The sequence below is a fragment of the Vigna umbellata genome, chromosome 4 (genome assembly GCF_029865625.1).
Source record: "Vigna umbellata cultivar VRB3 chromosome 4, Vumbellata_1.0, whole genome shotgun sequence".
In the NCBI taxonomy this organism is placed as follows: Eukaryota; Viridiplantae; Streptophyta; class Magnoliopsida; order Fabales; family Fabaceae; genus Vigna; species Vigna umbellata.
Genome location: NC_142168.1, coordinates 69,556,235 through 69,584,229, shown reverse-complemented (window position 1 = coordinate 69,584,229; position 27,995 = coordinate 69,556,235). Strand labels below are relative to the sequence as shown.

The following is a 27,995-nucleotide window of genomic DNA, read 5'->3' as shown; positions in this document are numbered from 1 at the left end:
AATTATTGTTTAAGACAATTGATTTTGTAACTGGCTTGATAGAGTATAATGGTGTTGTGAGACACCATGGTTTGAAAAATTTTTTATATTATTATTAATATATTATTGATTAAGATGTTTTATGTTTCTCTGTGCTCATTTTTCTTGGGTATTTGACTACGATGATCTTTTTTTATACACGAGCAAATATTAATGTAAATGTGGGTGAAAATACACAATTGTGAGAAGATGTGTCGAGATTTAGTGAAAAAAATGTTATTAAAAAATGCTATGGATTAATGTAATAAAATTTGTAAGGTTTTATAAACATTGAATTTATTTTATAGATTTTATGTAATGAAAAGTCAAATTAATTTTAAGTTTGAGAAATAAATAAATTTCAAAATTATAGTTTCATAGTAAATTAAGCAATTATTCAATATAGGAGTGTTACATCAATATTCATGTAAGTCTCGTATATATTTGTGAAATATTTTTAAAATTTAAATGTATTTTTTAAATATGATCTAAAATAAAGTAAATGATATTAACAAATCTAGTTAATAAAATTATATTAGAAAATGTCTGTATAAATATTTTTTTTTCTAAAAAATAAATTTAAATAAATTAAAAAAATTGTATTGGTTAATGAAAAGATGGGTTGGTGTGAATAAGTGAGAAAAGACATAACGGTGGTGGGGTAGACTTCACAAGTTATCAAGAGGTATAATAATTATTGAGAAAAAAGATAAAGAAAATAAAAGTATAAAATATAAAATGCTAGCTGTGAACAATGGCTTCTTTTGAATATTAGATTGGTGAGTTTTCTCTACATTATCCAAACACCGAGTGAAAGCAACTAGGCAGCACGCCAACGAAGCTTATATATATATATATATATATATATATATATATATATATATATATATATAGGGTTTGCTAACGCGCGTACCAGGTTTTAGTAGACAAAAATATCCTTATATATTATGGATTCTAAGTTTTAAGGTTAAGGGTATTTTAATAATTTTCATTTTCAAAACTAAAAAAAAAAACCCAAAGTCTTACTCACCTCTCTCGTTCCTCTCAACCCTTTCTCTTTTCTCTTTCTCACTCCAATCTTTCTCTGTCATCCCTAACCCCAATTGAAAAAAATCAGAAACACTTGCCGTTAAATAATCTTATAATTTTTGTCTTATCTAATTTTATCCAATTTTCACAAGCAGAATTGGTAATTGACCTGGAAAAAAAATCAGAAATAGTCGCTGTTAAACAATTTCTTACAAAAAAATGATTTTATAATGAGTTTTTATTTTATAATTTTTGTCTTATCTAATTTTATCTAATTTTCACAAGCATAATGACATCAAAGGAATTGGTAATTGGCCTGGAAAAAAAATCAGAATCACTCAGTTGTTAAACAATTTCTTACAAAAAATGACTTTATAATGAGTTTTCATTTTATAATTTTTGTCGTATATAATTTTATCTAATTTTCACAAGCATAATGACATCCGAAAGAATTGGTAATTGGCCTGAAGGGTTTTTTTAGAGATGATGATTCAACATATGCAGATGATGAAATTAGAGAGGTTAGTGAAGATGGTGAAATTGAAGAGATCTTGAATGAACCTTTGCCTGAAGGTGAATATGTGAATGACTCAACTCTTTACAAAGACAAATTTTTTAAAGACAAGTGTTTCTGATTTTTTTCAATTGGGGCCAAAGTAGAATGACAGAGAAAAGGTTGAAGTGAGAGAGATGAAAGAGAAAGGATTGAGAGGAATGAAAGAGGTGAGTAAGGGTTTTGGGGGTTTTTTTTTTTTTTTTAAGTTTTGAAAATGGAAATTATTAAAATACCCTTAACCTTAAAATTTAGAATACATGATATATAAGGATATTTTTGTCTACTAAAATCCGGTACACATTGCTAAAATGTACCAACTGAAAAACAGGCGTACGCGCGTTAGTAAACCTATATATATATATATATATATATATATATATATATAAACTAAAAAAAAATCTCAAATTATTATGAATTCTAAGTTTTAAGTTCAAGAATATTCGAATAATTTTCATTCTCAAAACTAAAAAGAAAAAAAAAATCCTGAAACCCTTGCTGACTTCTCTCGTTCCTCTCCACCATTTCTCTTTCATATTTTTCAATCCAACATTTTCTCTATCATCTTATGGTAGCCTTAACTGAAAAAAATTAGAAACACTCGCCTTTAAACAATTTGCCTTTGTAAAGAGTTGAGTCATTGACATATTCGACTTTAGGCAAAGGTTCATTCAAGATCTCTTCAAATTCATCATTTTCATTAACTTCTCTAATTTCATCATCTGCACATGTTGAATCATCATCTCCAAGAAAACCCTCTAGGCCAATTACTAATTCCATCTTATGTCATTATGCTTGTGAAAATTAGATAAAATTAGATAAGACAAAAATTATAAAATGAAAACTCATTATAAAATCATTTTTGTAAGAAATTGTTTAATAACGAGTATTTCTGATTTTTTTCCCAGCCAATTACCAATTTCTTTGATGTCATTATACTTGTGAAAATTAAATAAAATTAGATAAGAAAAAAATTATAAAATGAAAATTCATTATAAAATCATTTTTTGTAAGAAATTGTTTAACAACGAGTATTTCTGATTTTTTTCAGGCGAATTACCAATTTCTTCATATGTCATTATGCTTGTAAAAATTGGATAAGACAAAAATTATAAAATGAAAACTCATTATAAAATTATTTTTTGTGAGAATTTGTTTAACCGTCAGTGTTTCTGATTTTTTTTCAATTGGGACTACCATATGGTAGGATGACAGAGAAAATGTTGATATGAAAGAGAAATGGTTGAGAGGAATGAGAGAGGTCAGCAAGGGTTTCGAGGTTTTTTGTCTTTTTTTTAGTTTTGGATCAGGCGACTGACTGTCAACATTTATTGACAATTAATAGAAATAATGAGTCAGACCTAATAGTAAGCTCCCCCACGGCTAGGACAAGGAGTGTCTTTTGCAAGCACCCTTCCTCACGGCTAGGATAAGGAGATGAGTGATTCTCCTTGGACCTCACCTAGTTCATCCTGCACCTCCTAATTTTTTTTAAGGGTTAAATATATTTTTAGTCCCTAAACTATTGGCCGTTTCTGGTTTTCGTCCCTCTTCCAAAGTAAGGTACAATTTGGTCCTCATTCTTTATAAAAACGTTCGTTTTAGTCCTCAAAATTTTGTTTTTAGTCCTCGTTTTAGTCCTCAAAACGTTCGTTAGTTCGACTAAAACGAACGTTTTTTAAAGATTGAGGACTAAATTGTACCTTACTTTGGAAGAGGGACGAAAACCAGAAACGGTCAATAGTTTAGGGACTAAAAACATATTTAACCCTTTTTTTAATTCCAATTGTACCCCTACCCCTAACTCTACTTCTGTTGTGTCAGTGAGTATTGATTTTCTAAAAATGTTGACTCATCCACTCATAAAATTGAAACTTTTCCTTAGCTACATCTCACTTTAAACCCCACACCCCTGCTTCTTTCTCCCGTCTGCCGCATCTCATGTGAAACTCTACCCTTGAGTCTTTCTTCTTTCTCCTCTCTACCCTACTCCCTCGTTTTTCACAATTTTTTGAACGTGAGTGCTCTTCCTTCCCCTCTGTTCAGTTTTTTGCTCACTATTTTTCGTGTTTGTGCCTTAGCTCTCGTCTCTCATTTCTTCAATCGTCGGTGTCGTGGTTGTAGGGTGTCTTCTTCTCGTACATCAATGTCCAGGTTAGTTTGCAGGCCAAACCGCACATGGAACTGCAGTTAATGGCCGCCGCACTTAGAAGTGCGGATATGGTTGCACCGCAGTTGGATCTGTGTGAGACAATAACCGCAGGTGGATTTGCGTTTAGTTTTTGGAGGGCGCACTTGGAAGTGCGGATATGAGTTTTCCGCAGTTCGAGCTGCGCTAAGGCCAACCATTCGATTTGCGACTGTATTTTTCGATTTAGGGTCTCTACGGGGTCCTGGACTATGTTATTTTGTTATTAAGTTAGTATATTTTAGGTTTAATACCTCTTTTGGTCCCTCGAAAGGGGGCCAAAGTTCAATGTGGTCCTACCTTTTTTTAGAAGTTCAATGTGGTCCCACCTTTTGTAAAAAGTGTGCAATCAAGTCCTTTTTGAAAACGACGTTAAGTTTTTAACGGAGCAGCTGACAGGGTGGACTAAAGTTAGCTACGTGGCTGTGTGTGGGTAATACGTGGTTGTGAGAGGGGGTACGTGGCTGTGAGAGGGTAAATGTGATAAATGTGATAATATTACTCCTTCTCTTTTCCTCTTCAGAATCCCACAAACCCTAAGGAGAGCCTCTGCAGGAGTGCGGTCGGCGGGTGGCGGCGTTGATGGTAAGGAAGAGAAGAGGTTTCTCCCGACGGGAAGAGAGGAGGATAATGCAACTATGACCATTGGAAGTTGGGACTTGGAAGCGAGAAAATTTGAAAGTGTGTTATTCCAACCTCATTACTTTCTTAAAATATCTCAGTGAAGTGCTGCACCTCTCGCTTCTTACTGCACCTCTCAAAAGATCTTTTTGTCCTTTGAATGAAAACGAAAAATAAAACACAAAAATATAAATAAAAAAAACATAATTAATAAATAATCCTTTCTTTTTTATCGTATTTATTTTATATTATTTCATTTAATTTATTTTGATTCGATAGATTTTATTTGGTTTGATTTTTATTATATTTTTATTTTATTTTATTCCTTTTGAATTTATTTTGATTTGATTTGTTTTATGTGATTAGATTTTATTTTATGGATTTTATTTTTATTTTGTTTGAGTTGTTTTGATTTTATGTTATTCTATGGTGTTTTATTTCATTTTATTTTATTTTGTATGATTTTATTTTATTTTGTTTGATTTTACTTATTATGTTTGATTTGATTTCATTATTTTGTTTTATTTGATTTTAGTCTTTTTACGGTTTCTTTCTGCATTTTGGGAAAGAAGTAATGAACTCTTACTGTTTATTCCACTGTTCTTCCACTTTTACTTGATACCATTTCCAGCCAAATTTTCTTTCGCAAGAAGGAATTGAAGCAATCAAAACAGAAAGAGCCTAGAAGAAATGAAAGGGCCTAGAAGAAAAACAAAAAGAGTCTGGAACAGAGGGGAGAATTAGAGAAGGAAAGAGTGATGGTACAAGATAGAACGCGAACCCTCTCGCCAGCCACCCAATCGCGACCTTATCTCCTTCTCAGAACTGCAGAGCCACCACGAAGGCTGTTTCGCGAGAACGTCGCACCTCCGTTCAACTCCACCATCGCGCCACCTTCGGCCATCTCCTCCACATCTGTCCCCTCCTAACTCCAATGTTCACTCACGTCGATTTCGGTCGCCGTAACTTCCGTCATAACCGTCGTCTCCGTCCATGCGGCGCCGCTCTTGCTTCGGTCACGAAGAATGAAGGAGAGGCTCTCCTTAGGGTTTGTGGGATTCTGAAGAGGAAAAGAGAAGGCGTAATATTATCACATTTATCACATTTATCCTCTCACAGCCACGTATCACCCTCTCACAGCCACGTATTACCCACACACTGCCACGTAGCTAACTTCAGTCCACCCTGTCAGCTGCTCCGTTAAAAACTCAACGCCGTTTCCAAAAAGGACTTGATTGCATACTTTTTACAAAAGGTGGGACCACATTGAACTTCTAAAAAAAGGTAGGACCACATTGAACTTTGGCCCCCTTTCGAGGGACCAAAAGAGGTATTAAACCTATATTTTATTTTAAGAATTTTTTGTTTTGTTTGTAAAATTTGATTTTTTTTGTTAGGGTTTAATGTTAAATGAAGAACTGAAGAAAACAATATAACAGTGCATTGAAGAACTGAAGGAGTGAAAAATGAAAATTAGAAAAATAACAGTGAAGGGGTGCATGTACAATAACAATGATATTTAGGGTTGTTGAAGGTTAGGAAGATTGCTGGTGGTTGAGAAACCATTAAGTAAAGAGGGAAAAAGTGTAAAATGGGAGGTGTAGGGAGAAGGAGGTGAGGTGCAGGGAGAACTGCTATTGGATGATAGGACAGACAACTTTAAATACTTTGAATTAGAGATCTCAACCCTACCTCTCTATATATAATATGAAATAATATGCAAAAAAAATTGTAAGAGTTTTAATATATTTATAGTACAATGTCGATCTTGATTCCTTTAAGAATTGTCTCTAGTTAAAATGGAGACGTTTGGACAACTCACCTTAGTTGGTTTAAAAGCAATCTTCAATCTAGTTTGAGTGGTTTTAATGTTTTATACTATGAGGAAGAACAAATCTTAAAATATATCCATTATATTACTTAATTTATTTTAAATATCTATAGTTGCATTCTAAACTTGTAATAAAAGTACACTCCACTAGTTTCCGTAAAGTGTAGGAACTATTTATTGATAAATAATATATATATATATATATATATATATATATATATATATATATATATATATATATATATATAAAGTTGAATTCAGTAACTCACAATACTTGAAAATATCTTAAGATTTAAAATATTTATAAATCATTTATTAATTAATTTTTTTAGTTAACAAGATTATTAAGATACTATTTTTGTTAAGTTTATACTTATTCGTATACTCTAAATTATCTTATTTTTTGGACTTCTAATATATCTTTTTTATGTTTAAATTTTAATTATAACTTTAATATTATGTTAATAAATGAAACTTAATATTATAAAATTTGTTTGTAAAATAAAATTTATATCTATTTATATATTCAAAATTGATATTATTTTTAATATACACGTAACTTTCAATCCATAGTTCTTATTATCTGTAAATTTTGTCAACATGTTAAAAGAGAATAACAATCTTTCATTGTTTCTTATAAAAAAGTGTTTCTCTTTGTGTATGACTTTGATGTTATATCACTAGAATGTATTCGACTTAATCAATCATTACTTTTGGTTTTTTTAGTTATGAACACATATGATTACTTTTAAATGTATTATAAGCGTCAATGATTTTGTATATACGATTATTCTGATTTTATTTATACTATTTTTTAATGCAACTCACATAAAATTATAATATTTCTGATTTCATTGTTTTATCATTTCACACTTTTATGTTTGTGACAGTGAAAATAATATCTTTACCTCATTGTTCATATTTCTCTTCCATCAAAATAACTTTCACATTGATCCTCATAACTTAAAATTGTTCTTGTCAATTTTTTATATTAAATTAAATAATTTAATTTTATCCGACTCAATAAAATCATTTAAAGTTGTTTGTGTTTAGTGTGTTCTGTTTTGAAATGGATTCATGGTGTGTTGTGTTTGAGAAAAGCAGAGCATGAAGCAGACAAGTAATGTGGTTGGCACTGAAAGAAGCAAATTATAAGAAAAAATCATAATAGTTTTATCTGGAGATTCAACACAGTCATCGATTGATTTTGAGTATTATAGCCGCGAATCAGGAAAGTTGAGTATCTTTAAACATGACACCATCCGCCACAGAGGTTTTCTTCCTAATAATTCAATTCACTCATCATTTTCTCATTTTTGCTTCTTTCTATTAAATTTCAAGCTTTTATATATTAAATACATAGATAACTAATAATAAAAAACTTAGTAATTAAATATAATATTTAATAGTTTAACATACTAATATATATAAGATTATGTCATATTAGAATAGTAGAATATAATCAAATGGAATGAAATCTTGAATTGATAGCTACCGAAACATTTTGGGATTTTGTGTGACCGAGACATTTATTTTTGACTTGTGTGATCCGCTTGTATGTTATCAGTTTAGACCGTTCGGTTATCTTTAGTATTGACTATTTGGTGGACTTCAGTTTTGATAGCTCGATTTACTTCATGGAAAAAAAGGGAAATACCTGTAAAAGACACCCTCAAGTTAGGAGCGATTTTTATGAACGGTTCATTAAAGTTAAATAACTGTTTATCAAGTGTGAGTTGAACGTGAGTTTACTTCGAACCTAAATCCTTATTTATAGAGTTTAAAATAATCTAACCAATTAATTTAATTCTTAATGGTCATTAATGCAAACCTTAACGATAACCATTATCACATTTATTTGTGCATTAATTTTGCTCAACATCGGGACCGAACAGCTGAGAAGCTTGTCGGGATCGAACGGTAGCATATAAGCCCAAAATAACGTAAAGGCTCTCTTGCATTTTTACCGATCGGTCGGCTATGAACCCATAGTAACATAGTTCAGCTTTTGTAGATGATGATGAGGATCTCTGTAAGTCCTTAGAGGAAGGAAGAAGATTGGGTCTTAAAAATCATGAGGAAGAGGTGTTGTAGCTCTTAAAAACCATGAGGAAGAGGTGTTGCGTTGTTTGCTACCTCAAAATCATAATAATGAGACTGATGGTCAAAACCCTACGGCTAGATGGAAGAATGTCTGGGGTATACTAATATCCATGTAAGCTTAGAAGTTGGATCCATAGTGTTCATCTATTCTGCTGCTGACTTCTGAAGATTTGCAGCTGAATTTATAGTGTTAATTTCCTTATTAAAACTTCATTTTCTTGAAAGATATATGTTCGTGGAAATTTATAGTTGTTTGAATTAAATTTGGTCTTTATCGGTAAATTTTTTATTAATCTTTAAAAGTTAGACTATCTTAAAAAATTATACATAATAAGATTTTTAAGATAGAGGCTTGGTTCTTGGACCACGTGTCTTTCCGCAGGCATCTCCCTCCACGCAGAGCGATATGGAAACAACTGCAACCAACCATATTATTACATAATAATAACTTAAAAAATTAAAAAGAAACAGAATATGAAGTTCCAACCCAATTAGAGTGGCAGCAGACACAGTACGATGTTTTTGGTGGTAAGACCATGTGGTTCTTCTTCTGCGGGTATTCATCGTCTTCACCCCACTCCCACATCGCACCGTAGCAGAAACGTCGTCATTCGATGCTCGCTCAGCAGCGTGCAGGAGAAGAAGGAGAAAGCTGAATTGGATTCGGAGCTGCAGCCTTCGCTGGCATTTCCACCGATCAGGGCGGCGAAGAGGGTGGTTCTGGTGAGGCACGGGCAAAGCACGTGGAACGCAGAGGGGAGAATCCAAGGAAGCTCTAATTTCTCTGTTCTGACGAAGAAGGGGGAGTCTCAGGCTGAGACCTCACGCCAAATGCTCATCGACGACCACTTCGATGCCTGCTTTGCCAGGTTTCTTCATCATCATCATCATCATTATCATCGTCTTCCATTGCTTAATGCAATTGTTAGTTATTATGATTATGGCTCTTCGTGACACTGGATTTTCTTCTTTGTGCTCTTTATTGTTCCATAATGTGTAGTCCTTTGGCTCGATCCAAGAAAACCGCCGAAATCATTTGGGGATCTCGCCAGGACCCATCATTACCGACTTTGATTTGAGGGAATCGATTTGTACTCCTTTCAAGTATGCTATGCTCCACTCTCACACAATTATCATTTTTTTTAGTTCAATTTCTACTTAATGTCTGTTTAGCAACTTTTATAGTCAGTGTTGACCAATTGTAAATCATGCTCACTGTGATTGTTTATATTCTATTTTCTCTCTTTATGTTCCCTGGTAATTAAAAAAAGAACATAATTAGAGTGCACTGTGTTGACTTAATGGTCAGATACCTGCGCTCATACATGCTGGTGATAATTCATTTAGTGAAAAATTCATAAAGTGAAGGATTCTCCTTGTGCATGAAAGCACGTTGAGCCGACGATACTAGTGTATCCAATAGGCTGGAGAAAACCAGTTGTATGAAAAAATAGAATAACTGTTTAAGAAAACGTTTTGCTTTCATTCTTTTGTTGCTTTACATGTAGTCATAAAACGTGTCACGTTTTCGTGATGTCAAAGATTTATATACGAAATAGTTTTACTATTTGTTGCACAAATTAAATAAGCCTGTATCTTTTTAAGTACTACAATGGTGTTTGTATTGTACCGAGGTATAGCTTGTGACTTGGTGAGGTGTGACTGATATTGTGTTACTTTAGGGTCTGCTGAAGCATGAGGGGAAAGCAAAATTTGGTTCTGCTTATCGTCAATGGCAGGTGGATGCTGAGAATTTCATCATTGATGGTCATTATCCAGTTAGAGAATTGTGGGAACGTGCTAGAAGCTGCTGGACTAAAATCTTAGCTCATGATAGCAGGTCTGTTCTTGTGGTTGCTCACAATGCTGTTAATCAGGCTCTTGTTGCCACAGCAATTGGTACCGGTTTCTCCCTCTGAGGAAATTTTGATGATGAAAAGAAAAGATCAAATTTTTGTCAATTTGAATAGTATGCTCAGTTTTTTTCTTCCATTCCTAAAAATCAGGTCTGGGGTCTGAGTATTTCAGAACATTACTTCAGAGCAATTGTGGTGTTAGTGTGCTGGACTTCATCCCAAGATCTGATGATGGATCTCCGCATATTTGCCTTAACCGCTTAAATCAGGTATATGCCCCATTTACTTGGTACAATGCCACAAAGTGGACCATCTGAGGTTAAATGTGGAATTGGCTTTGCTATCCTCTGCCATAACTTCAAAGTTAATGTGAATGAAGAGTGTGTTATTCCCTCTTTATTAACAAAAAAAAATGTTTTTTATTATAAAAAACTGTTCTACAAACAGAGTTGAACTTTAATGCAGACCCCTGGTTCACCTATTGCTGGTGGGAAATCTGGAGGTCGAGAGACAAGTAAGAGGATCGTACTTGTTTGTAATGGATCAACACAAGGAAATACAGAGGTATGAAACAATGGCTAAAATGTATTTGATAAATTTCTAAAAATTGAGTCTTTATTTAACTTACTTCTGTGAAGTTAAAACTGATATGCTGCTGCGGATACTCTACCCTTTTGAGCCATTTCTTTTCTAGTACTTGCAGCGAAGTACTTTCTTATGAACCAAGCAATGTCAGTTGAAACATTAAGTAATTACCGAGCGTTCTTATGACTCATTCTAATATCCAATGCAAGTTGCCTTGAAATGAAAATTGTGAGATATAAAACCATTTGTATGCTTTCACCCAAAAATCTTCATGTGAGATACAAAATCATTTTTGTTTTAATAAAATTTTCATGTGATGGCAGTGATGCATATCATGAACTTATTTGGGGATATTTTACCCAAAAAGCTTAAGGTTTTGGAGTAGATAGTTCATCTTTCAGGTTTTCATATAGTCAACCATGTGGTTTAGAGTTGTGCTTTCACCAAATAATTTAAGTTTTTGGGATGATCGATTGATCTGGTCTATGATCCCAAATGCATTTCTTCACATCCAGGTTCTAAACAAACTACCTTATGTTAACAGGATGGTTTTCCTTTGGGTGGTGATCAACCATTGAACATGCTTGGTGTCATACAGGTATTACATCCAATAATCAGAAATAGATGGGGAAAAGTTATTTCATCTGACCTTTTGCATGTATAACAGTCCCAGAAATCTGCAGAGCTACTACTTGATTTGAGAGTGAGTTCCATAATTAGCAGTCCTAATAAAGCCTGTGTTGGGACAGCCTCGGTAATCTCCCAGGTAGGCTCACTTTTGGTACTTTGTAGTTAGTTCCTTCACGCCAAATTCCTAGTTCTATCATGTCAAATTCCTATTTCCTAGTTTAATCTATTAATTGCAAGTACTTGCATCTACTTCTACACTGACTCTGGTTTTATACACACATTCTCCTCTGGAGAGTTTTGGTTTCTTTTTCTATTTATATTTGTTCTCTTCTGATTAAATTGTTAGATTTAAATTTAGGTACAAGAAGCTGCAGACTGCTTGGGAGCTGACTGTGTGCCTCGATATGTTGAGATGAAGCAGATGGGGGACCTTGATGTTGAAGCTATCTTCAAACAATCTGAAACGGCAAGTAATGTTTGAATGTGGAAACGTGGATCAATCATTTGTTCACATTTTCCTTTCACTGAAATGGATACCTTAGTCAATGTAGTATTTTCTGTACTGGGAGGATGTTTACAAAGGAATGATCACAAAAACTTGCTAAATACCAATTGAAGATATAGATAAAAAGCGTGATGACAAACAATGTTGAGAAGTAGAAGGAAATTGTGACCATCTCAATGTACCAAGAAATTCAACTAGAAAAAGGTTTTGCCAAGTGTTTGGTACCAATAGCTGCTTGTAATTTCAATATCCATCTTTTTAGTCTTCTTAAACAACAAGAATTGGCTAACAGTTTATGTGTGCATTATTAGTATTTTCTGTCTAATTTTCATTTATTTACTGCAGGATATATCCAATTTTCCGCCATTTCAACCTGGTTGGTTAAATAGAGTAGATGATGGACTGAGAACAACATTATGGAATCAATCTGGAAAAGCCTGGCTATCTTTGTTGGATGAAATATCTGGTGAATCTAAGCCAGGAGAAGTTATAGTGGCAGTTGGTCATCCTGCAATCAACATAGCACTAATGGGGCACTGCCTTAATTTGAGCAAAGAATGGTTGGGATCATTTCATCTTGATGCAGGTAGCGTTAGTGTTCTTGACTTCCCTGATGGAGCTAAGGGAAAAGGTGTCATCAGATGCATAAATTATACTGCACATTTGGGGAGATGGTCCATACCTATCACAAGATCAACAGAAGATGGTGAAGAGTTTTAAGTGTAAACATGTGATTCTAAAATGGAATTGAAATAACACCCATATCTGAATTGTAGAGTTTCAGAGGTTCAACATGGTCAAGATGGTTGAAATTTCAAGGCATGATATGATGACTGCAAAAGTGAAATCTTATAAGGTATTTCGCTTATAAGATCACTTCAAGATATAGATATTGCTTGATGTGATACGTACAGTTCATAACACCAATCATCCAAGATTACTTTCTCAATTGTGCTGCATTTTTCTTTTCATATAGCAATTTAGAATATAGAATTTTATGTTGATTCGTGACTATTTTTCTGTCTAGAAACAAAATCAATGAACTGTGCTCTTTGGCAGAATTCAAAAGATACAGCAAAAAATGCTACGACTCTGATGAAATTCGTTATTGGAGAGGCATTGAACATGTTATAGAACAAAAGTTGTTCTGTCTAGTATTTTTTATTCTCCTTTCTTCTACAGATAAGTAGTAAAAGAAAACGTGTTCTATATGTCGTTTTAATATAATGAATCCAGAGAAATATGAAAGGGAAAACAAGTTTCTTAATATTATATACTTTTAGATCCAACTATCAAGGGTGTTTTAAATTTCCATTGAACCAATCTTCAATTCTCGTTTAACAATGCTTTAACATGTTCAACACTCTTTTCTTTTTTTATGTATATATAGTAAGTCAAATTTACCTGAAATTTCACTTCACTTCCAACATTGAGTTTCTTTATTTTTTTTTTTTATGTTTTTTAACTTCAACTCAATTTAATTTCCTAAATAAAATAATAATTTTAATTGTGTTATGAATTTAAATTAAGTTTAGGCATAAATGCAATCCAGAAACAAAAGCATTTCAACCAAACACCACTCATAATTAAAGAAAAGTGATCAAATTCAGGAAGAAAAAAAAAGAAAAAACAATTTTTTTGAAAATTCAAATATAAATCTAAGTCTTGCATTAAATAAAAATTAAAAATTAAAAATCATTTAAAAAAATGTATATACTCATTATCTTGAAAATTGAAATAATTTTAATCTTTTATGTAAAGTAGGCTCATATATTGTATGTCTTTAATGAATAACGTAGAAAGATCCATACAAACATAAAAAGAAATAAACTTTTTTCTTAAGAAACTCCAATAAACTGTTAAATAAGTTTTCTCCCTTAAATAACTAGAAAGAAAAATTCACTGAATTATGACATTTATAAATCTTTGTATCATCATGATATATATACAATTATGTACATATTAAAGAGAATTATATTCCGAGTATTTCATTTCTTAAATGGTTTCAAGCAACTTTATTTATACATTACGAAATAAAAGTTTTAATGGTTAGAGAATAATATAAAAAAAATCATACATTACCGTTTTTCATTTCATTGGTAAAATAGTAAAAATATTACTTAAAACAACTATAAAAAGAACAGGTATGATTAAATTTATTGGATAAGATACACATGTTTTAAAACGTGAGAATAATAACGTTATGCGATATTTAACTATCACTCATTGTCACAAGAATAAGGTGAATAGTGTCAGAAACAGTGGTAATTGGGTATAGTTTTAAATAATGTAGTTGAGCATTAATCTATTCCTCTGTTTCTCTAGCTGCATAAATTTGTAGAATCTTGTTATAGCAAAATTTGTATAATTCTGCCATGAGATGGTGAATTTTTAGACTTAAGAAGATTGAATATGTAACATCCTTAATATTTGTACAAAACTGAATAAACACATTCTTTTTTTTTAATATGACTAATAACATGCTAATATATATATATATATATATATATATATATATATATATATATATATATATATATATATATATATATATATATATATATTAACCAAATAAAAAACGCATTCACATTCAATTACATAACACGTGATTTTACCACATAATGTTTTATCAAAATCAATATTTTATTTCTTTCACTAATTCATGCATTATTTTAATTTCTTTCAAGAAAATTAGTATTTCTTTTAGTCATTATAACTTTAAATATTTAACTCTCCTTACTTCAATGAGAGTATTTTCACTGAATTTTATTTTGAGCACAATCAATTTTCTCTCAAATTTGTCTTATATATATACAATTAAACCTTAAAATAATCAATTTTTTAGATTATAAGGAAAAAATAAAATTAATCTTTAGAATGTTGCATGCATTAAAAAAACTAAAAACAAAAAACAACTCTAAAGACAGATTTCACCTATCTTATCTTAAATTATTTGGAGTAGATTAAAAGATTTCTCACATAAATTTCTTTTGTTGTGTCCAATATTTAAAAATGACGAAAAAATACTAAAGTTTTTAAAAGAAAAAATTTCTAAACTAGAAAGCAACCAATACATCAAATGGATGAACTCTAATAATGTACTTAAGTCAGAACAATATGATAATACAAATTGAACATATTCAACTATTTTACTTACCAAAGTAAAGAAGTTCCAAACTTAAAAAACAAATAATATCTAAAACGAGTAATTGACTTAATAATATTATCCCAATAAGATAATACAAATCGAACATATTGAAGCATTTTCAGTCACCAAAATTCTTCAATGGAAGCCGTTGTTTGTTCATTTTGAACTGAAAGAGATATAGAATTTCACAAATTGAAAACTGTGATTCATGTTTAAACTTGTTCAATGATTTAGTATACCATTTGATCCGTCCCATCACACGGAACTAGTCGTTGATTTTGCCGACACTGTCAGATATGATATTCTGATTATCTTTGAGAAAGAAAAGAAAAGGGTGTTCAGAGTTTTAAGTGTCACTTTCATCAATCAAGTTAATTAAAGCTTGTGTTGTTGGAAGTCCCACATCGACTAGAGATAAGGCCAATTTATAATATATAAGTGAGGTGCAAACCTCACCTTAAAAGCCGGTTTTGTGGGGTTGAGTTAGGCTTAAAACCCACTTTCTAATATGGTATCAGAGCCATGGTTAGTGCCTATGTCTATACCTCGGCGTGAAGGGGGTGTGTTGGAAGTCCCACATCGACTAGAGATAAGGCCAATTTATAATATATAAGTGAGGTGCAAACCTCACCTTAAAAGCCGGTTTTGTGGGGTTGAGTTAGGCTTAAAACCCACTTTCTAATATGTGTTAATGAGAAAATGAACCCTTAACCAAACTTCCCTAAAGCAACACAAAAATCCCATGTAAAGGAACATTTTTTTATTCCTAGTTGTCTTTGCAGCAAAGATTCATTTATTACTTTTAGGTATCTTATTTCCAGTTTTTTACTTATCTCTGGTGATATTGACATAGGACTAATTGCACAGGCTTATCAGAGAAAAAAAAAAGTTATACAGAGCACTAACTGAAAAAATAAATGGTCACACTGCATCAAAATTTTAAACAATTAACTCATACATTGTGTTTATAATTAAGTTTCTTCTGTTAATAAAGGTTAGAAACTAACTTTGAATCCTCGATAATTTATAATCATGTTGGTGAATAGGATATGCATCGTAAAATCTTGTATATGCAATTGTTTATATACTTAAATACTTTATAGGGTTTCATCTCACTAGGTCTAAGTCCATTCATTTTTGTCAAATGTTTTGGATATTCTAAAAGAAACATGAATGTTAAGCGGTGAGTTATGTTCTACTCTTTTTCTAATTAACATAAATTCTCATAATAAAATAAAAAGTTATTTAGACAATTTCAACTTCTATTGCATATTGAAAGAAAAGTTGTTTTATATTATCAAGACTTATATTTTTTTTCAATTTATTAAGTTAATTTATGCAATCATTTACTAATTATATCATTATTGACCTTTGTAATATATCTTTAGGTATATGAAGTCTAGTCCTTCAGAAGGATTTTTCTTTGTTGTTGATTTCCATATTTAGATAAAGGCTTTCAGTGATTCAGATTGGACCACTTTCCCTAACACTAGAAGGTCCACCACAAGTTTCTGCATTTTTCCTAGGTTCATCTCTCATCTCATGAAAGTATAAGAAACATAACATTATTTTCAGGTCCTTCACTGAAGTCGAGTATCGTGCTCTAGCTGTTTCGTTTATGAGATACAATAGCTTCACTATCTCTTTCATGATCTCCACATCCAGACTGCTAGCTTTTTATCGTAACAATAAATCCGTCAAGCATATAGCTCACAACATGACTTGGAGTGTCATGTTGTACGCGAGAAGAACCAAGTCAATATCTTACATCTTCTCCCAATTCGTTCAAATGAACAATTTGTTGACATCTTCATCAAGTTTCTCACTGTGTTCACTTTCGATCTATCATCCTCAAGCTTGGATTAGTCAACATACATCATCCAATTCAATGGGAGGCTATCAAAACAGTTAGGTTAGTTGAGATTACTGCTTAGAGATAGTAATCGTTAGTTCCTTTTCTCCCATGTAAGAAAGTAATAGACAATTTCAATAAGAGATTCGTGTTTCCCTTACCTATTTCTAGCTTATCGCTCTACTTCTATGTCTTCCTCCTCTACTGTAGCCATGAGCGCCTCTCCCACTGTAGGTCTTCTTCCTTCATACCATCTCTGATACACAACTTGATGCTTTTAGGTTCTTGTAGGTGTTGGGTTATTGTGATTTGTGTGAGTAGTGCTAGTTAGTCTTGTCAGGTAGTTAGTGGTTGATACTTTTTCAAAATTTAGAGTGTGAAAGAGATGGATAATATATTCTTCTTTGAAGTTTCATATGCCTTGGGATTGCTTACAAGATCATGATCAGGGAAAACCATCTACCTTTAAATATTCTTCAAATGTGTGTACAAATGAAATAGTTAATTACTAGTTTTTTAATCTTCAAGGAAACTTACTTTTTTTTAAGAATTGTGAAAATGACTTTTAAATTGAATAATATGCTTGATAAAAGCATGATTATAATAACTAAGTATTATGAGTTTATTCATACTACAAATAAACTTAGTAGAGATAAGTGAAAGAAAATTAACTAAATCTATGAAAGTAAAGATTTCTAAAATGCAATAGTAAATTTTAAAGGTCTTTTAAAATATGAGAGAGATCAATAATGATAAATCTTGTAATATACTAATGAATTTGATTATTAAATTGTTTGGTGTTGTATTTGTTTACTATCTTTTATCAATATATTTACTTAATTTTTCTTTTCATAGAATTTTTGTGTGCATGGATATAATGTAATTTTATCATATTTAATATGATTCTTCGTATCTTTTTGTTCTTTTTTATTTTTAATAAATCTTTTATATAATTATCGTGATGCCTAACGTAATTCTATTTTGAAAAAAAAAACGGTAACACTTAAACATTAAAATGTATAATTAAATCTAAAATATGTTTTCAAAAGTTAAAACTAATAACATTATTTTATAACCCAAAAATTATATATATATATATATATATATATATATATATATATATATATATATATATATATATATATATATATATATATATATATATATATAGGTATAATACTTATTTTGGTTGGGAATATTCGTCCTAATTTTTTTAGTGTTCAATGTTGTCCTAAAGAATGTAATTTATGTTCAATTTAGTCATTTTTTGCAAACGACGTTTAAATCGTTAACAACCATGGAAATATTCGAAATGGTCCTAATTTTTTTTAGTGTTCAATGTTGTCCTAAAGAACGTAATTTATGTTCAATTTAGTCCTTTTTTGCAAACGGCGTTTAAATCGTTAACGGCCAGATGTTCAGATGTTCAATAAATGACACATCACCCTTGACACATCATCATCATCTCCTACCTCCAGAAGCCATAATTTCCCCTACATAGAAACGCTAGCCACCACTTAACCCTAACTGCCGCCGTCACGGTCACGGCCAACCACCATCTTTGCACCTCCATCATCTTCTCCACCACCTAAGCCCTAATTATTGAAAATATATTTCTGATTAGGGTCTCAGCTCGACAGACCACCATCTTCGCGCATCATCTTCCTCGCACTTCCAAAACTTTAGGCTGCCACCACCACTGCGCAGCAAAGCCCATTTTAGGTCGTCGTCGCTGTAACAATCGTGCCACTCAACGCGAGAACCTGCAACCACCACATCTCCATCTGCGACGCCATCCAACCTGCAGCAAATCACGAGTCTTCCTCCTCTAGCATCAACCTAAATCGCGATTTTCGTACAACATTCATATCCAACAGCGGAATCTCCATGGCCACCACTACTACTACCACTCTCCCTTCTTCAACGCGTCGCCGTGGCACACACCTCCATCATCCTTGCCAACCCCAAACCTGCAAACCACAAGAACCAGAAATTCGTCGCGGCACACACCTCCATCACCTCCACTGTTTGGTAGCCTCACCCCTTCAGCCGTTCGGTTCCCTTCTTCTTCTCCTTCACTGCTCGGCCATTCAACTCACAACGCCACAAAGGACTCCACATAAGTCAATACATGACATTTCACTCTGTAATTGCACATATGGACATCTGGCCATTAACGATTTAAACGGCGTTTGCAAAAAAGACCAAATTGAACACAAACTACATTCTTTAGACTACATTAAACAGCAAAAAAAAATTGGGACCATTTCGAATATTTTCAACCAAAATTGGGACAAAAATAGGTATTATATCATATATATATATATATATATATATATATATATATATTATGTTTAAAAATTATAATTATTTTAACGTATACACTATATTAAAAAATATAATTAAAAAGTTCAGTACAACGCAACGGATCTAGACTAGGAACATCTGAACTCAAAATAAATAAAAAAAATGGGAAATTTAGTCCACAATCCTGGGCCATTGACTTTGTACTTAGCACATGATTTTTATACAATAGATAAAATATTTAATAAAAGAAATAAAATTGCCAAAAATAGTCATTTATTTCAATTGCTGGTTGGTCTGTTGTCGTTATCGCCAAAACCAATCGCTTAACTTAATTAGAATAAGAATAAAGTCAATTGTCTATTATTCTAAATAAAGAAATCATATAACCAAACCAAAACGAGTTAAATTCAATTTGTAAAAAAGCTCTCATTTTTTTATTAGTTTACAATCAATTCATTTTTTCTTTGCTTAAAAGCCTTTTTTTAATTTAAAAAGTATATATTAATACTTACCGACGGTTTGATTAAAAATTCGTTAAAAATTTATTTAAAATAAAAAATAAAAAATATTTAACCACGATTTTGCTTAGTAAATTATTGAAACATTATTTAAAAAAGGGCAAAACTTAATTGTGATTTTCTATCAAAATCGTAAAAAATTGATGAAGAGTTTTTTGAGAAAGTCCTTCTATATTACATTATTTTTTTTTAATTTTACTAGTGACATACAATTTATCATTTTAATTTTTTTAATTCACTTTAAACAAAATAAAGTATAATTAATGACATTTAAAATAGTAAGATTAAGTTAAAAAGATAAATAAAAAGAGTTATGAATTTTTTATTTTTTTTAAACTTTATTTCAGAGGTAAGCCCCAAATCATGTTTGAAGCACAAACTTGTAACCGAAGAAAGTGATGAAACAAAACTATTCTTTAATGTAACATAGACATTACATCAGCATATGCATTTATAATGTTTTGATGTACCCTTCTAATAATTCTCTCAATTTAACAAAAATATTAATCAAAGATTGCTCATTTAATAATTTTAAACGGATGTTTTAGTTAAACATTCACCTATATCATTGAATATCATATTTAAAGAACTGTACTCTAAAGTCCATTGGTTTTAAGACATTTAATAATCTGTGACTCATCGAATCCAACGTTAGACTACTCACTGTATTATTGTACAATCCAAGAAACAGATGGTTTATACAAGACAGCTACTTCAAAATATGTTACAATAAACATGTTTTTAATGAGAAGAACATTTACAAGTAGGTCAATATCATAAATTATGGTAATTATTTTTAGAATTAATAAGTTTTCATCCTCAAATTATTATAAAAACTTACATTTTATCTTTAAACGAAATTATAAAATATCTTTTTCTTTACACTTGATGAAAGTCGAGTATATACACGGAGGATTGTGTTTGTCTACTATCAAATGATACTTAACATTTTTTTTATAATATTTTAACATATTATGTGATTGATCCAAAATTACTGCACAATTAATAATAATAATCATAAATATTAATATAGACCAATCACAGAATGACACGTAAATAGTGTTAAAATGTTATTAAAAAATGTTGTGAAAGTATTATTATTCTTTAAATATTGATAGAGTGATGTAGATTGCGAGAGAATTTTTGGTATTAAAATATTGACATTTTTTAAGAAGTGGAATAAAAGTATAACCTTTTCAGGTTTATAAAAAGGATTCGTATAGGAGTGTTGTAAAATGGAATTTCCTTACCTTTAAATGTCAACTTATTAAAAAAGTTATATAATAATTGACTATAAATATACTTTTAAAAGAAGTTGGATAATAACTATACATATTTTTATGATTCTATAATTTCTTTCAGAAAGTTTATTCTTGGTATATTTTCATTTTTAAGCAAGTAATTTGAATTTCTTGTAACAAATGACTTCCAAGAATCGATAAAAAAACCAAAAAACTTAAATATCTCTGAAATTAGTTATACGAAGGGTTGTAAAATTAAAAGAAAAAAAAACCCAGAAATTGTTGTGTACTCCTTGGTTAACAGTGATTGTGCAGAATGTGTTCAATAATGGAGAGAACATGTTGGCTAGGGCAAGGAGAGTTTGCCTAGTCCACAGCCTCATCATTCTTATCAGTTTCAAATTGTTTGTCTGCATAATTCAGTTTCTGCATAATATTAATATTCGTTTTGGATTTGAAGTTTGAATTGCCCTTAGGAAAGAACCAAAGAAAAAGTTGAGAAAAAAGGTTAAGGCTGGCCCAATCTCTTTATTAAATTACCAATATTCCCGCAGATGGGTAACACCTTCCTTCAACTTTCATCAACACATAAAGTCTAACATCTATTGCTACCAAGTCTGCATTGCATTATTATCTGTCAAAAATTCAAATTCAAATTCATCAACAGATTTCATTGTTATTGTTTTTGTAGAATGAATTCTCATCTCAAAACTCTCATCATTGGTCACCATCACACTCACTTTGAGTTAAATTATATGTATCATCATAATCATGATCCTTTAGAATCTCAATCTAACTACTCTTTAGCATGAAAAGGGAAAGAAGAAAACAGTGAGGTTACTCTAGAAAAAGAGTAGAGTTTATGGGGTCGCATTACTAATTTATTGTTTTACAAAGTGTGTCTATATGACACATGGATTATAATTGGTTAATCATAACACATCGATTTGATTCATGAGTCCCTACCATGGATCTGTAGTCTCTGTTTCAGTTACCAGCTATCTGCTACAATGAACTTTTCAAAAGCTAATTAGATGGGATAGGATAAGTTAGCTTTGTGGCTTACTGCTTCTAAGCAAACAAAAAGACTCAAGAAATTTCAAGGTTTCTAAATTCAAATACGTACCTTTTCTCAGCTAGCTTCGTGCACAACCAACCTGAAAATGTTGTTTTAACAATTTTTTACGTAAGTGTGATCGATCCGTTTCAAATATTTGTAAAGAGTTAATAAAATAATGATAAATATAATATAATATATAATATGATATGATTATGTTATTTTACTTATGGATTTGCTTGCATTTGCATTGAGTGCAAGTTGTAGCTAGCTAATATTATGGTGAGAGAAACATATGGTTTGTGAGGAATATGGTTATTCCCCTTTGTTAGGGAAAAGTTGAAAATGTAGATGAAAAAGAAAAAGAAAAGTTAACATGGCTTCTTTATAAACGAGGAAAGTCACAAGAAGCATGCATTCTATTAACCTTTTTGTTGCTTCTCCTTTCCCCTCTTAAATAACAAGTAAAATTGTTGTTCGTATGAATTTGCCATGGCACTTTACAGAGTGATTTGTAGATGCAGTTTCACAGAAAGAATCCTTACGTTTACCATAAGCAAGTTTGAATGTTGGATTCATAATGAGGAAGGGAGAACATGCTCCCAACAGGACCAGAGTTTTTGGGGTCCATGGCCCAAAACAACATGCCCTTACACTTGTACCTCAACCAGAGAAAGTAATGATGCCCCTTATGCGCTGTTTCATATTGTTTGTGACAGAATCCACCATTCCCTTTTTTCACTTCTCTTTTACCTCTTCACACTTTCAACAATAATTCAACCATAACCTAACACACAAAACACCTATGTCAATTTACTTCTCTTTTTCACTTCAAACCAAATCAAATTTCAACTTTATGAAATTGGTTGTCACCTTTATGTAAAAAAAAAAAAATTTAAATTTTTTTTTACAAATCTCATTTGTTAAAAATGAAGTTTGTTCTCAATACATTCATGTGAGGAGGGTCACCGACATTTGAGACTAATAATATAAAGGATTAACCTACTCTCTACCCAAAACCTTAAAATAATGGATTAATAAATCTTTCATCTTTGTATAATGTTCTACTTTCTCATTTCTATCTAGTATGAGACTTAGACTCATACTTATATTTGTGATGATGATTTTAATATATAATTATCTGTTGGTCTAGTCTAGAAGCGGTGGTCAATCGATCGAAAAACAACTTTGCTTTGGATTTAAGAAATTTTCATTCTTTTTGGAGGAACAATTATACAATACAAAATAAGTTTTCTAAAAAAATAATTGAAACATAAACTTATCTCACAACCGTTTTTAATTCAAAACCTTAAAACAATAAATTTATAAATTTTCACAATTTTTATAAAATATTTAACTTTGTTATTTTTATTTATATTTAACGTGCACTTGTACTCCAACAGAGTACTTTATGTTTGGTTTGATAAAACTTCCGAAAAGTGTAACATGAGGGGATAGAAACTGGATGATCAGTTATGCTTTAATACTTCATGTGCTTGTGTTGATTGAAGTGCTCTTCTTTCCCAACCGAAACCACATGATGCTTTGTATTGTTCTGATGTAACGATTAGATCATAATGCTGATTAAGTTATTGGTACATAACTCCTTCATGCATCTATGGCTTCTTAAATATTTCTCATTGATGATGAGTTTATGTTGGGATGAGTTCAAAATCCAGATTTATTTTGTGGGACCAACATTCACTGTTGCATATTCATGCCACCTCTGTTCACTTTGCTGGTTTATTGCAAGAAACAGATATGGAGTTTTTGGTAGCAGAAAGAAAGAAAAAACAATGACATATTTATCCCAGCATACTTTTTCTCCCATGCTTTCCTAAGAAAACTTCTATTTAACGACTTTTTTTTTTTTCTTTTCTTAGTTTTTTCTTTTTACTGTATTAGATTAAATATGTTTTTAGTCCCTAAACTATTGGCCATTTCTGGTTTTCGTCCCTCTTTCAAAGTAAGGTACAATTTGTTACTCATTCTTTTCGAAACGTTCGTTTTAGTCCTCAAAAACTAAACAATGTTTAAAAATTTGGTCCTCATTTAGCAACAAATGAGGACTAAAACTAAAATTCCGAAGACTAAAACGAACGTTTTGAAAAGAATGAGGACCAAATTGTACCTTACTTTAAAAGAGGGACAAAAACCAGAAACGACCAATAGTTTAGGGACTAAAAACATATTTAACCCTACTGTATTTTATAAAATATACTATTTTAGGTTATGTTGTTTTTTTAATATATTTTAAAACGTCAATATTTTTAAAATGTAACAGACAATATATATTAAAAAAAACTCATTAGAAAATTCAAATCTGTATTTAACAAAGTAAAAAATATTGTTTTTTTTTATTGAGTTATGTCTTTTATTTTTATATGGGAAGTGATAACCAATGTTGTAATAGTACTGATTAAAGAATTAAAAAAATTTATGGGGTATTTGGAAGAGTCCACAGATATTTAATAAATGGAATTAACGACACATTGGAGCTAAAACTTAATTAACATATAAGAGTTGACAAAGGAAACTTCCCAAAAAAAAAAAAAAAATAGTAAAATCCACTGCTGTCATCTCACGTTATTTCTCTGCTAAATATAAGGGTATAATGATTAACTACACATGATAAAACTGACTGATTTTTCAAATAAAGATATTCTTATAAGAAAGAATTAGTGAATTATCCTTTTTTTTATAAGGCTCAGTGATTATTGTTGAAACATAGTTGATATAATTAATTATATCACATTTTGTTCAATTTATATCTTTTTCAAAGTTATTCCTATCCTAACTAACACTAATGGGGGCATATTTTATTTTTTGAAATACTTATATTGATGTTAATTCTTGTAATCTCTTTCTTCATTAATAGATATTAAATTCAAAAAGCGGATCTTAATTAAATAAGTAATGCAAAGATTAATTTTAAATTAAGTTTTACAAAGTTATTGAAGTTAATTTCTAATGTGATTCTTGCAAAAATGAATGGAATGGAATGGAATGAAGGATGACTGAGTATGAGAATAAGTATGTAAGAAAAATATTAACAAGAGGAATTCATTTAAGTGTACTCTATTAATTTTTTAAAATAATATATATTTTAAATAAAGTAAAATAGAAAACAAAAAAACAGGTGAGAAAGGAACCAAAGGAGATTTCTCTCTTTTTTTTATTTTGACCAATATTTTAACAACTTATTATTTTAACCATAGATTATGTGTCATATTTGAAACGAATCCATCACGTTAATTATTATTAAAAAATTATTAAAAAAATTGTTAAAATTTTTTTTTTTATTAAGCTGATTCATTCTCATTTATGTCACTTTGATGTTTTCCATCTTTATCACTCATACCTGATGAGGCTAATAAATTGTTCATAACGTGTTTTATTTAATTGGAGTTATTTATTAATAATCATCAAACCCAAGACATGAACAATAAATAAACAGAAAAATAAAATAAAAAACCGGTGTTGAATTGAAACACACATGGTGAACTTTTTTTCTCTCATCTTTTTCTTTTCTTTTTAAATTGCAGTTTCAGCTGCTGGCAACTCAGATTAAAAAAGCACAGCACCAAGGTTTCTCTTTCCTCTCATTAGACGCACAATATTCTAAGAAGAGAGAGACATTGTGCCATGTTAAATGCAAAGTCTTCTTCCTCTGAATTTCCCCTTTCACAAACCCAAGACACATGAAAATGCAACCATAACCTCCATTTTTTCTCCGACCTCAGTTTCTCCAAAAACTTCAGATCTTTCTGTGAGAACTGAAAATCCCACATTGATCTTCGCTAGTTGAAACGTGAAAATGAGAGACTTTGTTACTTGCTTCAGCGAGAACGCTGTAGGCGTGTCTCATTCTTCAATCTCGTGTTCTTCTTATTCGAACAACGCATGCATCTCTCCCTCCAACGTTGCACCCTCCACCCAGAACTCTGTTTCCAGCGTCTACAAGCTTGTTCTCTCCACGTTAAAGCAAATTCTGGTCACAGTCTCATGGTGTAGGAGCCACTCCAACCAAGGACTCGCCATAACCTTCAACCACGAGGACCCTCCACCCTTTAGACTCAACACCACCAATTCACGTTTTTTCAGGAAGAAAAAGGGCACCAAAATCCTCGAACCCTTTTCTTCTGACTCGTCCAAGGTCGAAATTTTGTGGGATCTTTCAAACGCCAGGTACGAATCCGGCCCCGAACCCGTTCAAGGCTTTCACCTTGTGATCATCATTGACTCGGAAATTGGCCTGGTTCTCGGTGACACCGCTGAAGAAACAGTTCTTTCCAAGAAGCTCAATTTCAGAAGCAACAACATAAACACGGGTTTGGCTAAGGTTTCTCTTTTGTCACGAACAGAGCATTGTTCTGGGAGCACCCTTTACTCGACCAAGGCTCAGTTCTGCGACACCGGCACGTGCCACGATGTTATGATCAGATGCAGTATGGAGAAGGAGAATGAAGGGTTGTTCAAGTCACCGGTTTTGTGCGTGTGCATAGATAAGAAGACCGTGATTCGTGTGAAGAGGCTGCAGTGGAATTTCAGGGGGAATCAAACGATTTTCGTTGATGGGTTGCTGGTTGATTTGCTTTGGGATGTTCATGACTGGTTCTTCACCCCTTCTTCTTCTTCATCTTCTTCTGGGTATGCAGTGTTCATGTTCAGGACTAGGAGTGGCATGGATAGCAGGTTGTGGTTGGAGGAAAAGAATGCACAGAAAGATAAAGACAGGGTTGAATTCTCCTTGTTGATCTATGCATGTAAGACTACATAAAGGAACTCAAATTGTTCTTCTCATTCGCTTTTTCTTAACTTCTTTTTTCGTCTCTTTAGTTTTTCCTTGCCTTAACTCTTCTTTTCTTTCCTTTCCTCTCGTAAGGAAACATACCCTTTTTTTCTAAGAGAAACACAATAATTTTCAGCATCAGAAGTTTTAGTTATACAAGAAAAAATTGTATTTTTCTCCCTAGTTTAGTTTGGTGTCGAAACTGTCAAACTCTGGCAAACCATCTTTGATATATCTGTCATGTAATTTAGAATCCATAACCTTTGAACTCGAAATTTCCATCGGAATCATCCAATCCCCAAGACTAAGTCGACTCTATCAAATTAACAACTACAACTTATTATCTTATCAGTCATTGTAATTTGTAAAATGCTGTCGTTTTTCTGACCCGTTTGGAGCTGATTGTGTTATAATGTTGAATTGGTCTTCAACTGAACATGAGCATGAAGCAGTAGGAAAAAGGTCCAAGTTTTATTCTTTTCTGGTTTATGTGAAATTCAGCTAAAAGGGTAATAATGGAAGAGTTTGATTGTCATGGTTAAATTGGCAAGCCTTTTATGGGAAACAAAGTTAAAAGAGTATTGTGAGTGGAAATGGAATGAAGCATATCTTGACCAGTCTTCTCTCCTTGGTCTTTACGATTCTGTTCCTCACTGTAATGTTTGTAATGTTTGGTTGAAAGATGAAAACTTGATTTTGATGATAACCGTTGAAGTATAATAAATAAAGGGGAAGATAGATGTTACACGACAGGGTACGATGTGGATCTTAGCATTTGGTTGCGATAGCACTTTATTTAAAACCTTAAAAGCGTAAGTGAAGTGTTTGCAAAGGATTTAAGCATGGATGGATTAGTTCAGACATAATGATACTTTTCACGATATTTTTTTACAATATTTTAATATTATTTAGGAATTATCGTATAATTTTTCAATCAATAATAATAATTATAAATATCAAAAACAATGTCAAAATATTATTATCCTTTACAGAGGGAAAAGAAGGTTTGGTTTGGTCGGGTCACTTTCATTCGAAAATGATTCAAAGGGAGGAAGCTACAAGATTTTAAATGTTGGGTTTGTCTTTACTGAGGTGGTGGAACCTTTGATTTTGCATCATGGTCTATTCCTCTGTCCTGAGATGCCTTGGCATGTGTTTATG

The 27,995-nt window shown here is 31.6% G+C and overlaps 1 protein-coding gene, 1 long non-coding RNA gene and 1 pseudogene across 3 annotated transcripts; all 3 read left to right on the top strand.

Moving 5' to 3' along the window:
- Positions 1 to 3,937: 3,937 nt before the first annotated feature.
- LOC148201090 (uncharacterized) lies at positions 3,938 to 6,173 on the top strand. Its single transcript, XR_015785759.1, has 2 exons — positions 3,938 to 5,693; positions 5,807 to 6,173. It is a non-coding gene; the product is annotated as an uncharacterized LOC148201090 (long non-coding RNA).
- A 2,613-nt stretch (positions 6,174 to 8,786) lies between these two features.
- LOC148201089 (putative 2-carboxy-D-arabinitol-1-phosphatase) lies at positions 8,787 to 12,933 on the top strand (annotated as a pseudogene). Its single transcript, XR_015786117.1, has 9 exons — positions 8,787 to 9,212; positions 9,344 to 9,447; positions 10,026 to 10,242; positions 10,350 to 10,468; positions 10,665 to 10,763; positions 11,329 to 11,382; positions 11,452 to 11,550; positions 11,773 to 11,880; positions 12,265 to 12,933. The product of XR_015786117.1 is annotated as a putative 2-carboxy-D-arabinitol-1-phosphatase (transcript).
- A 12,629-nt stretch (positions 12,934 to 25,562) lies between these two features.
- Positions 25,563 to 27,017, top strand: LOC148201088 (uncharacterized). The gene has a single exon (XM_088113969.1). The coding sequence runs from the start codon at positions 25,860 to 25,862 to the stop codon at positions 26,820 to 26,822; it is 963 nt and encodes a 320-aa protein (XP_087970095.1). The 5' UTR covers positions 25,563 to 25,859; the 3' UTR covers positions 26,823 to 27,017.
- The last annotated feature ends 978 nt before the right edge of the window (positions 27,018 to 27,995 follow it).

Excerpts from the sequence above, each read along its gene's own strand:
- LOC148201088 (XM_088113969.1), top strand. The coding sequence starts at position 25,860 with ATGAGAGACTTTGTTACTTGCTTCAGCGAGAACGCTGTAGGCGTGTCT.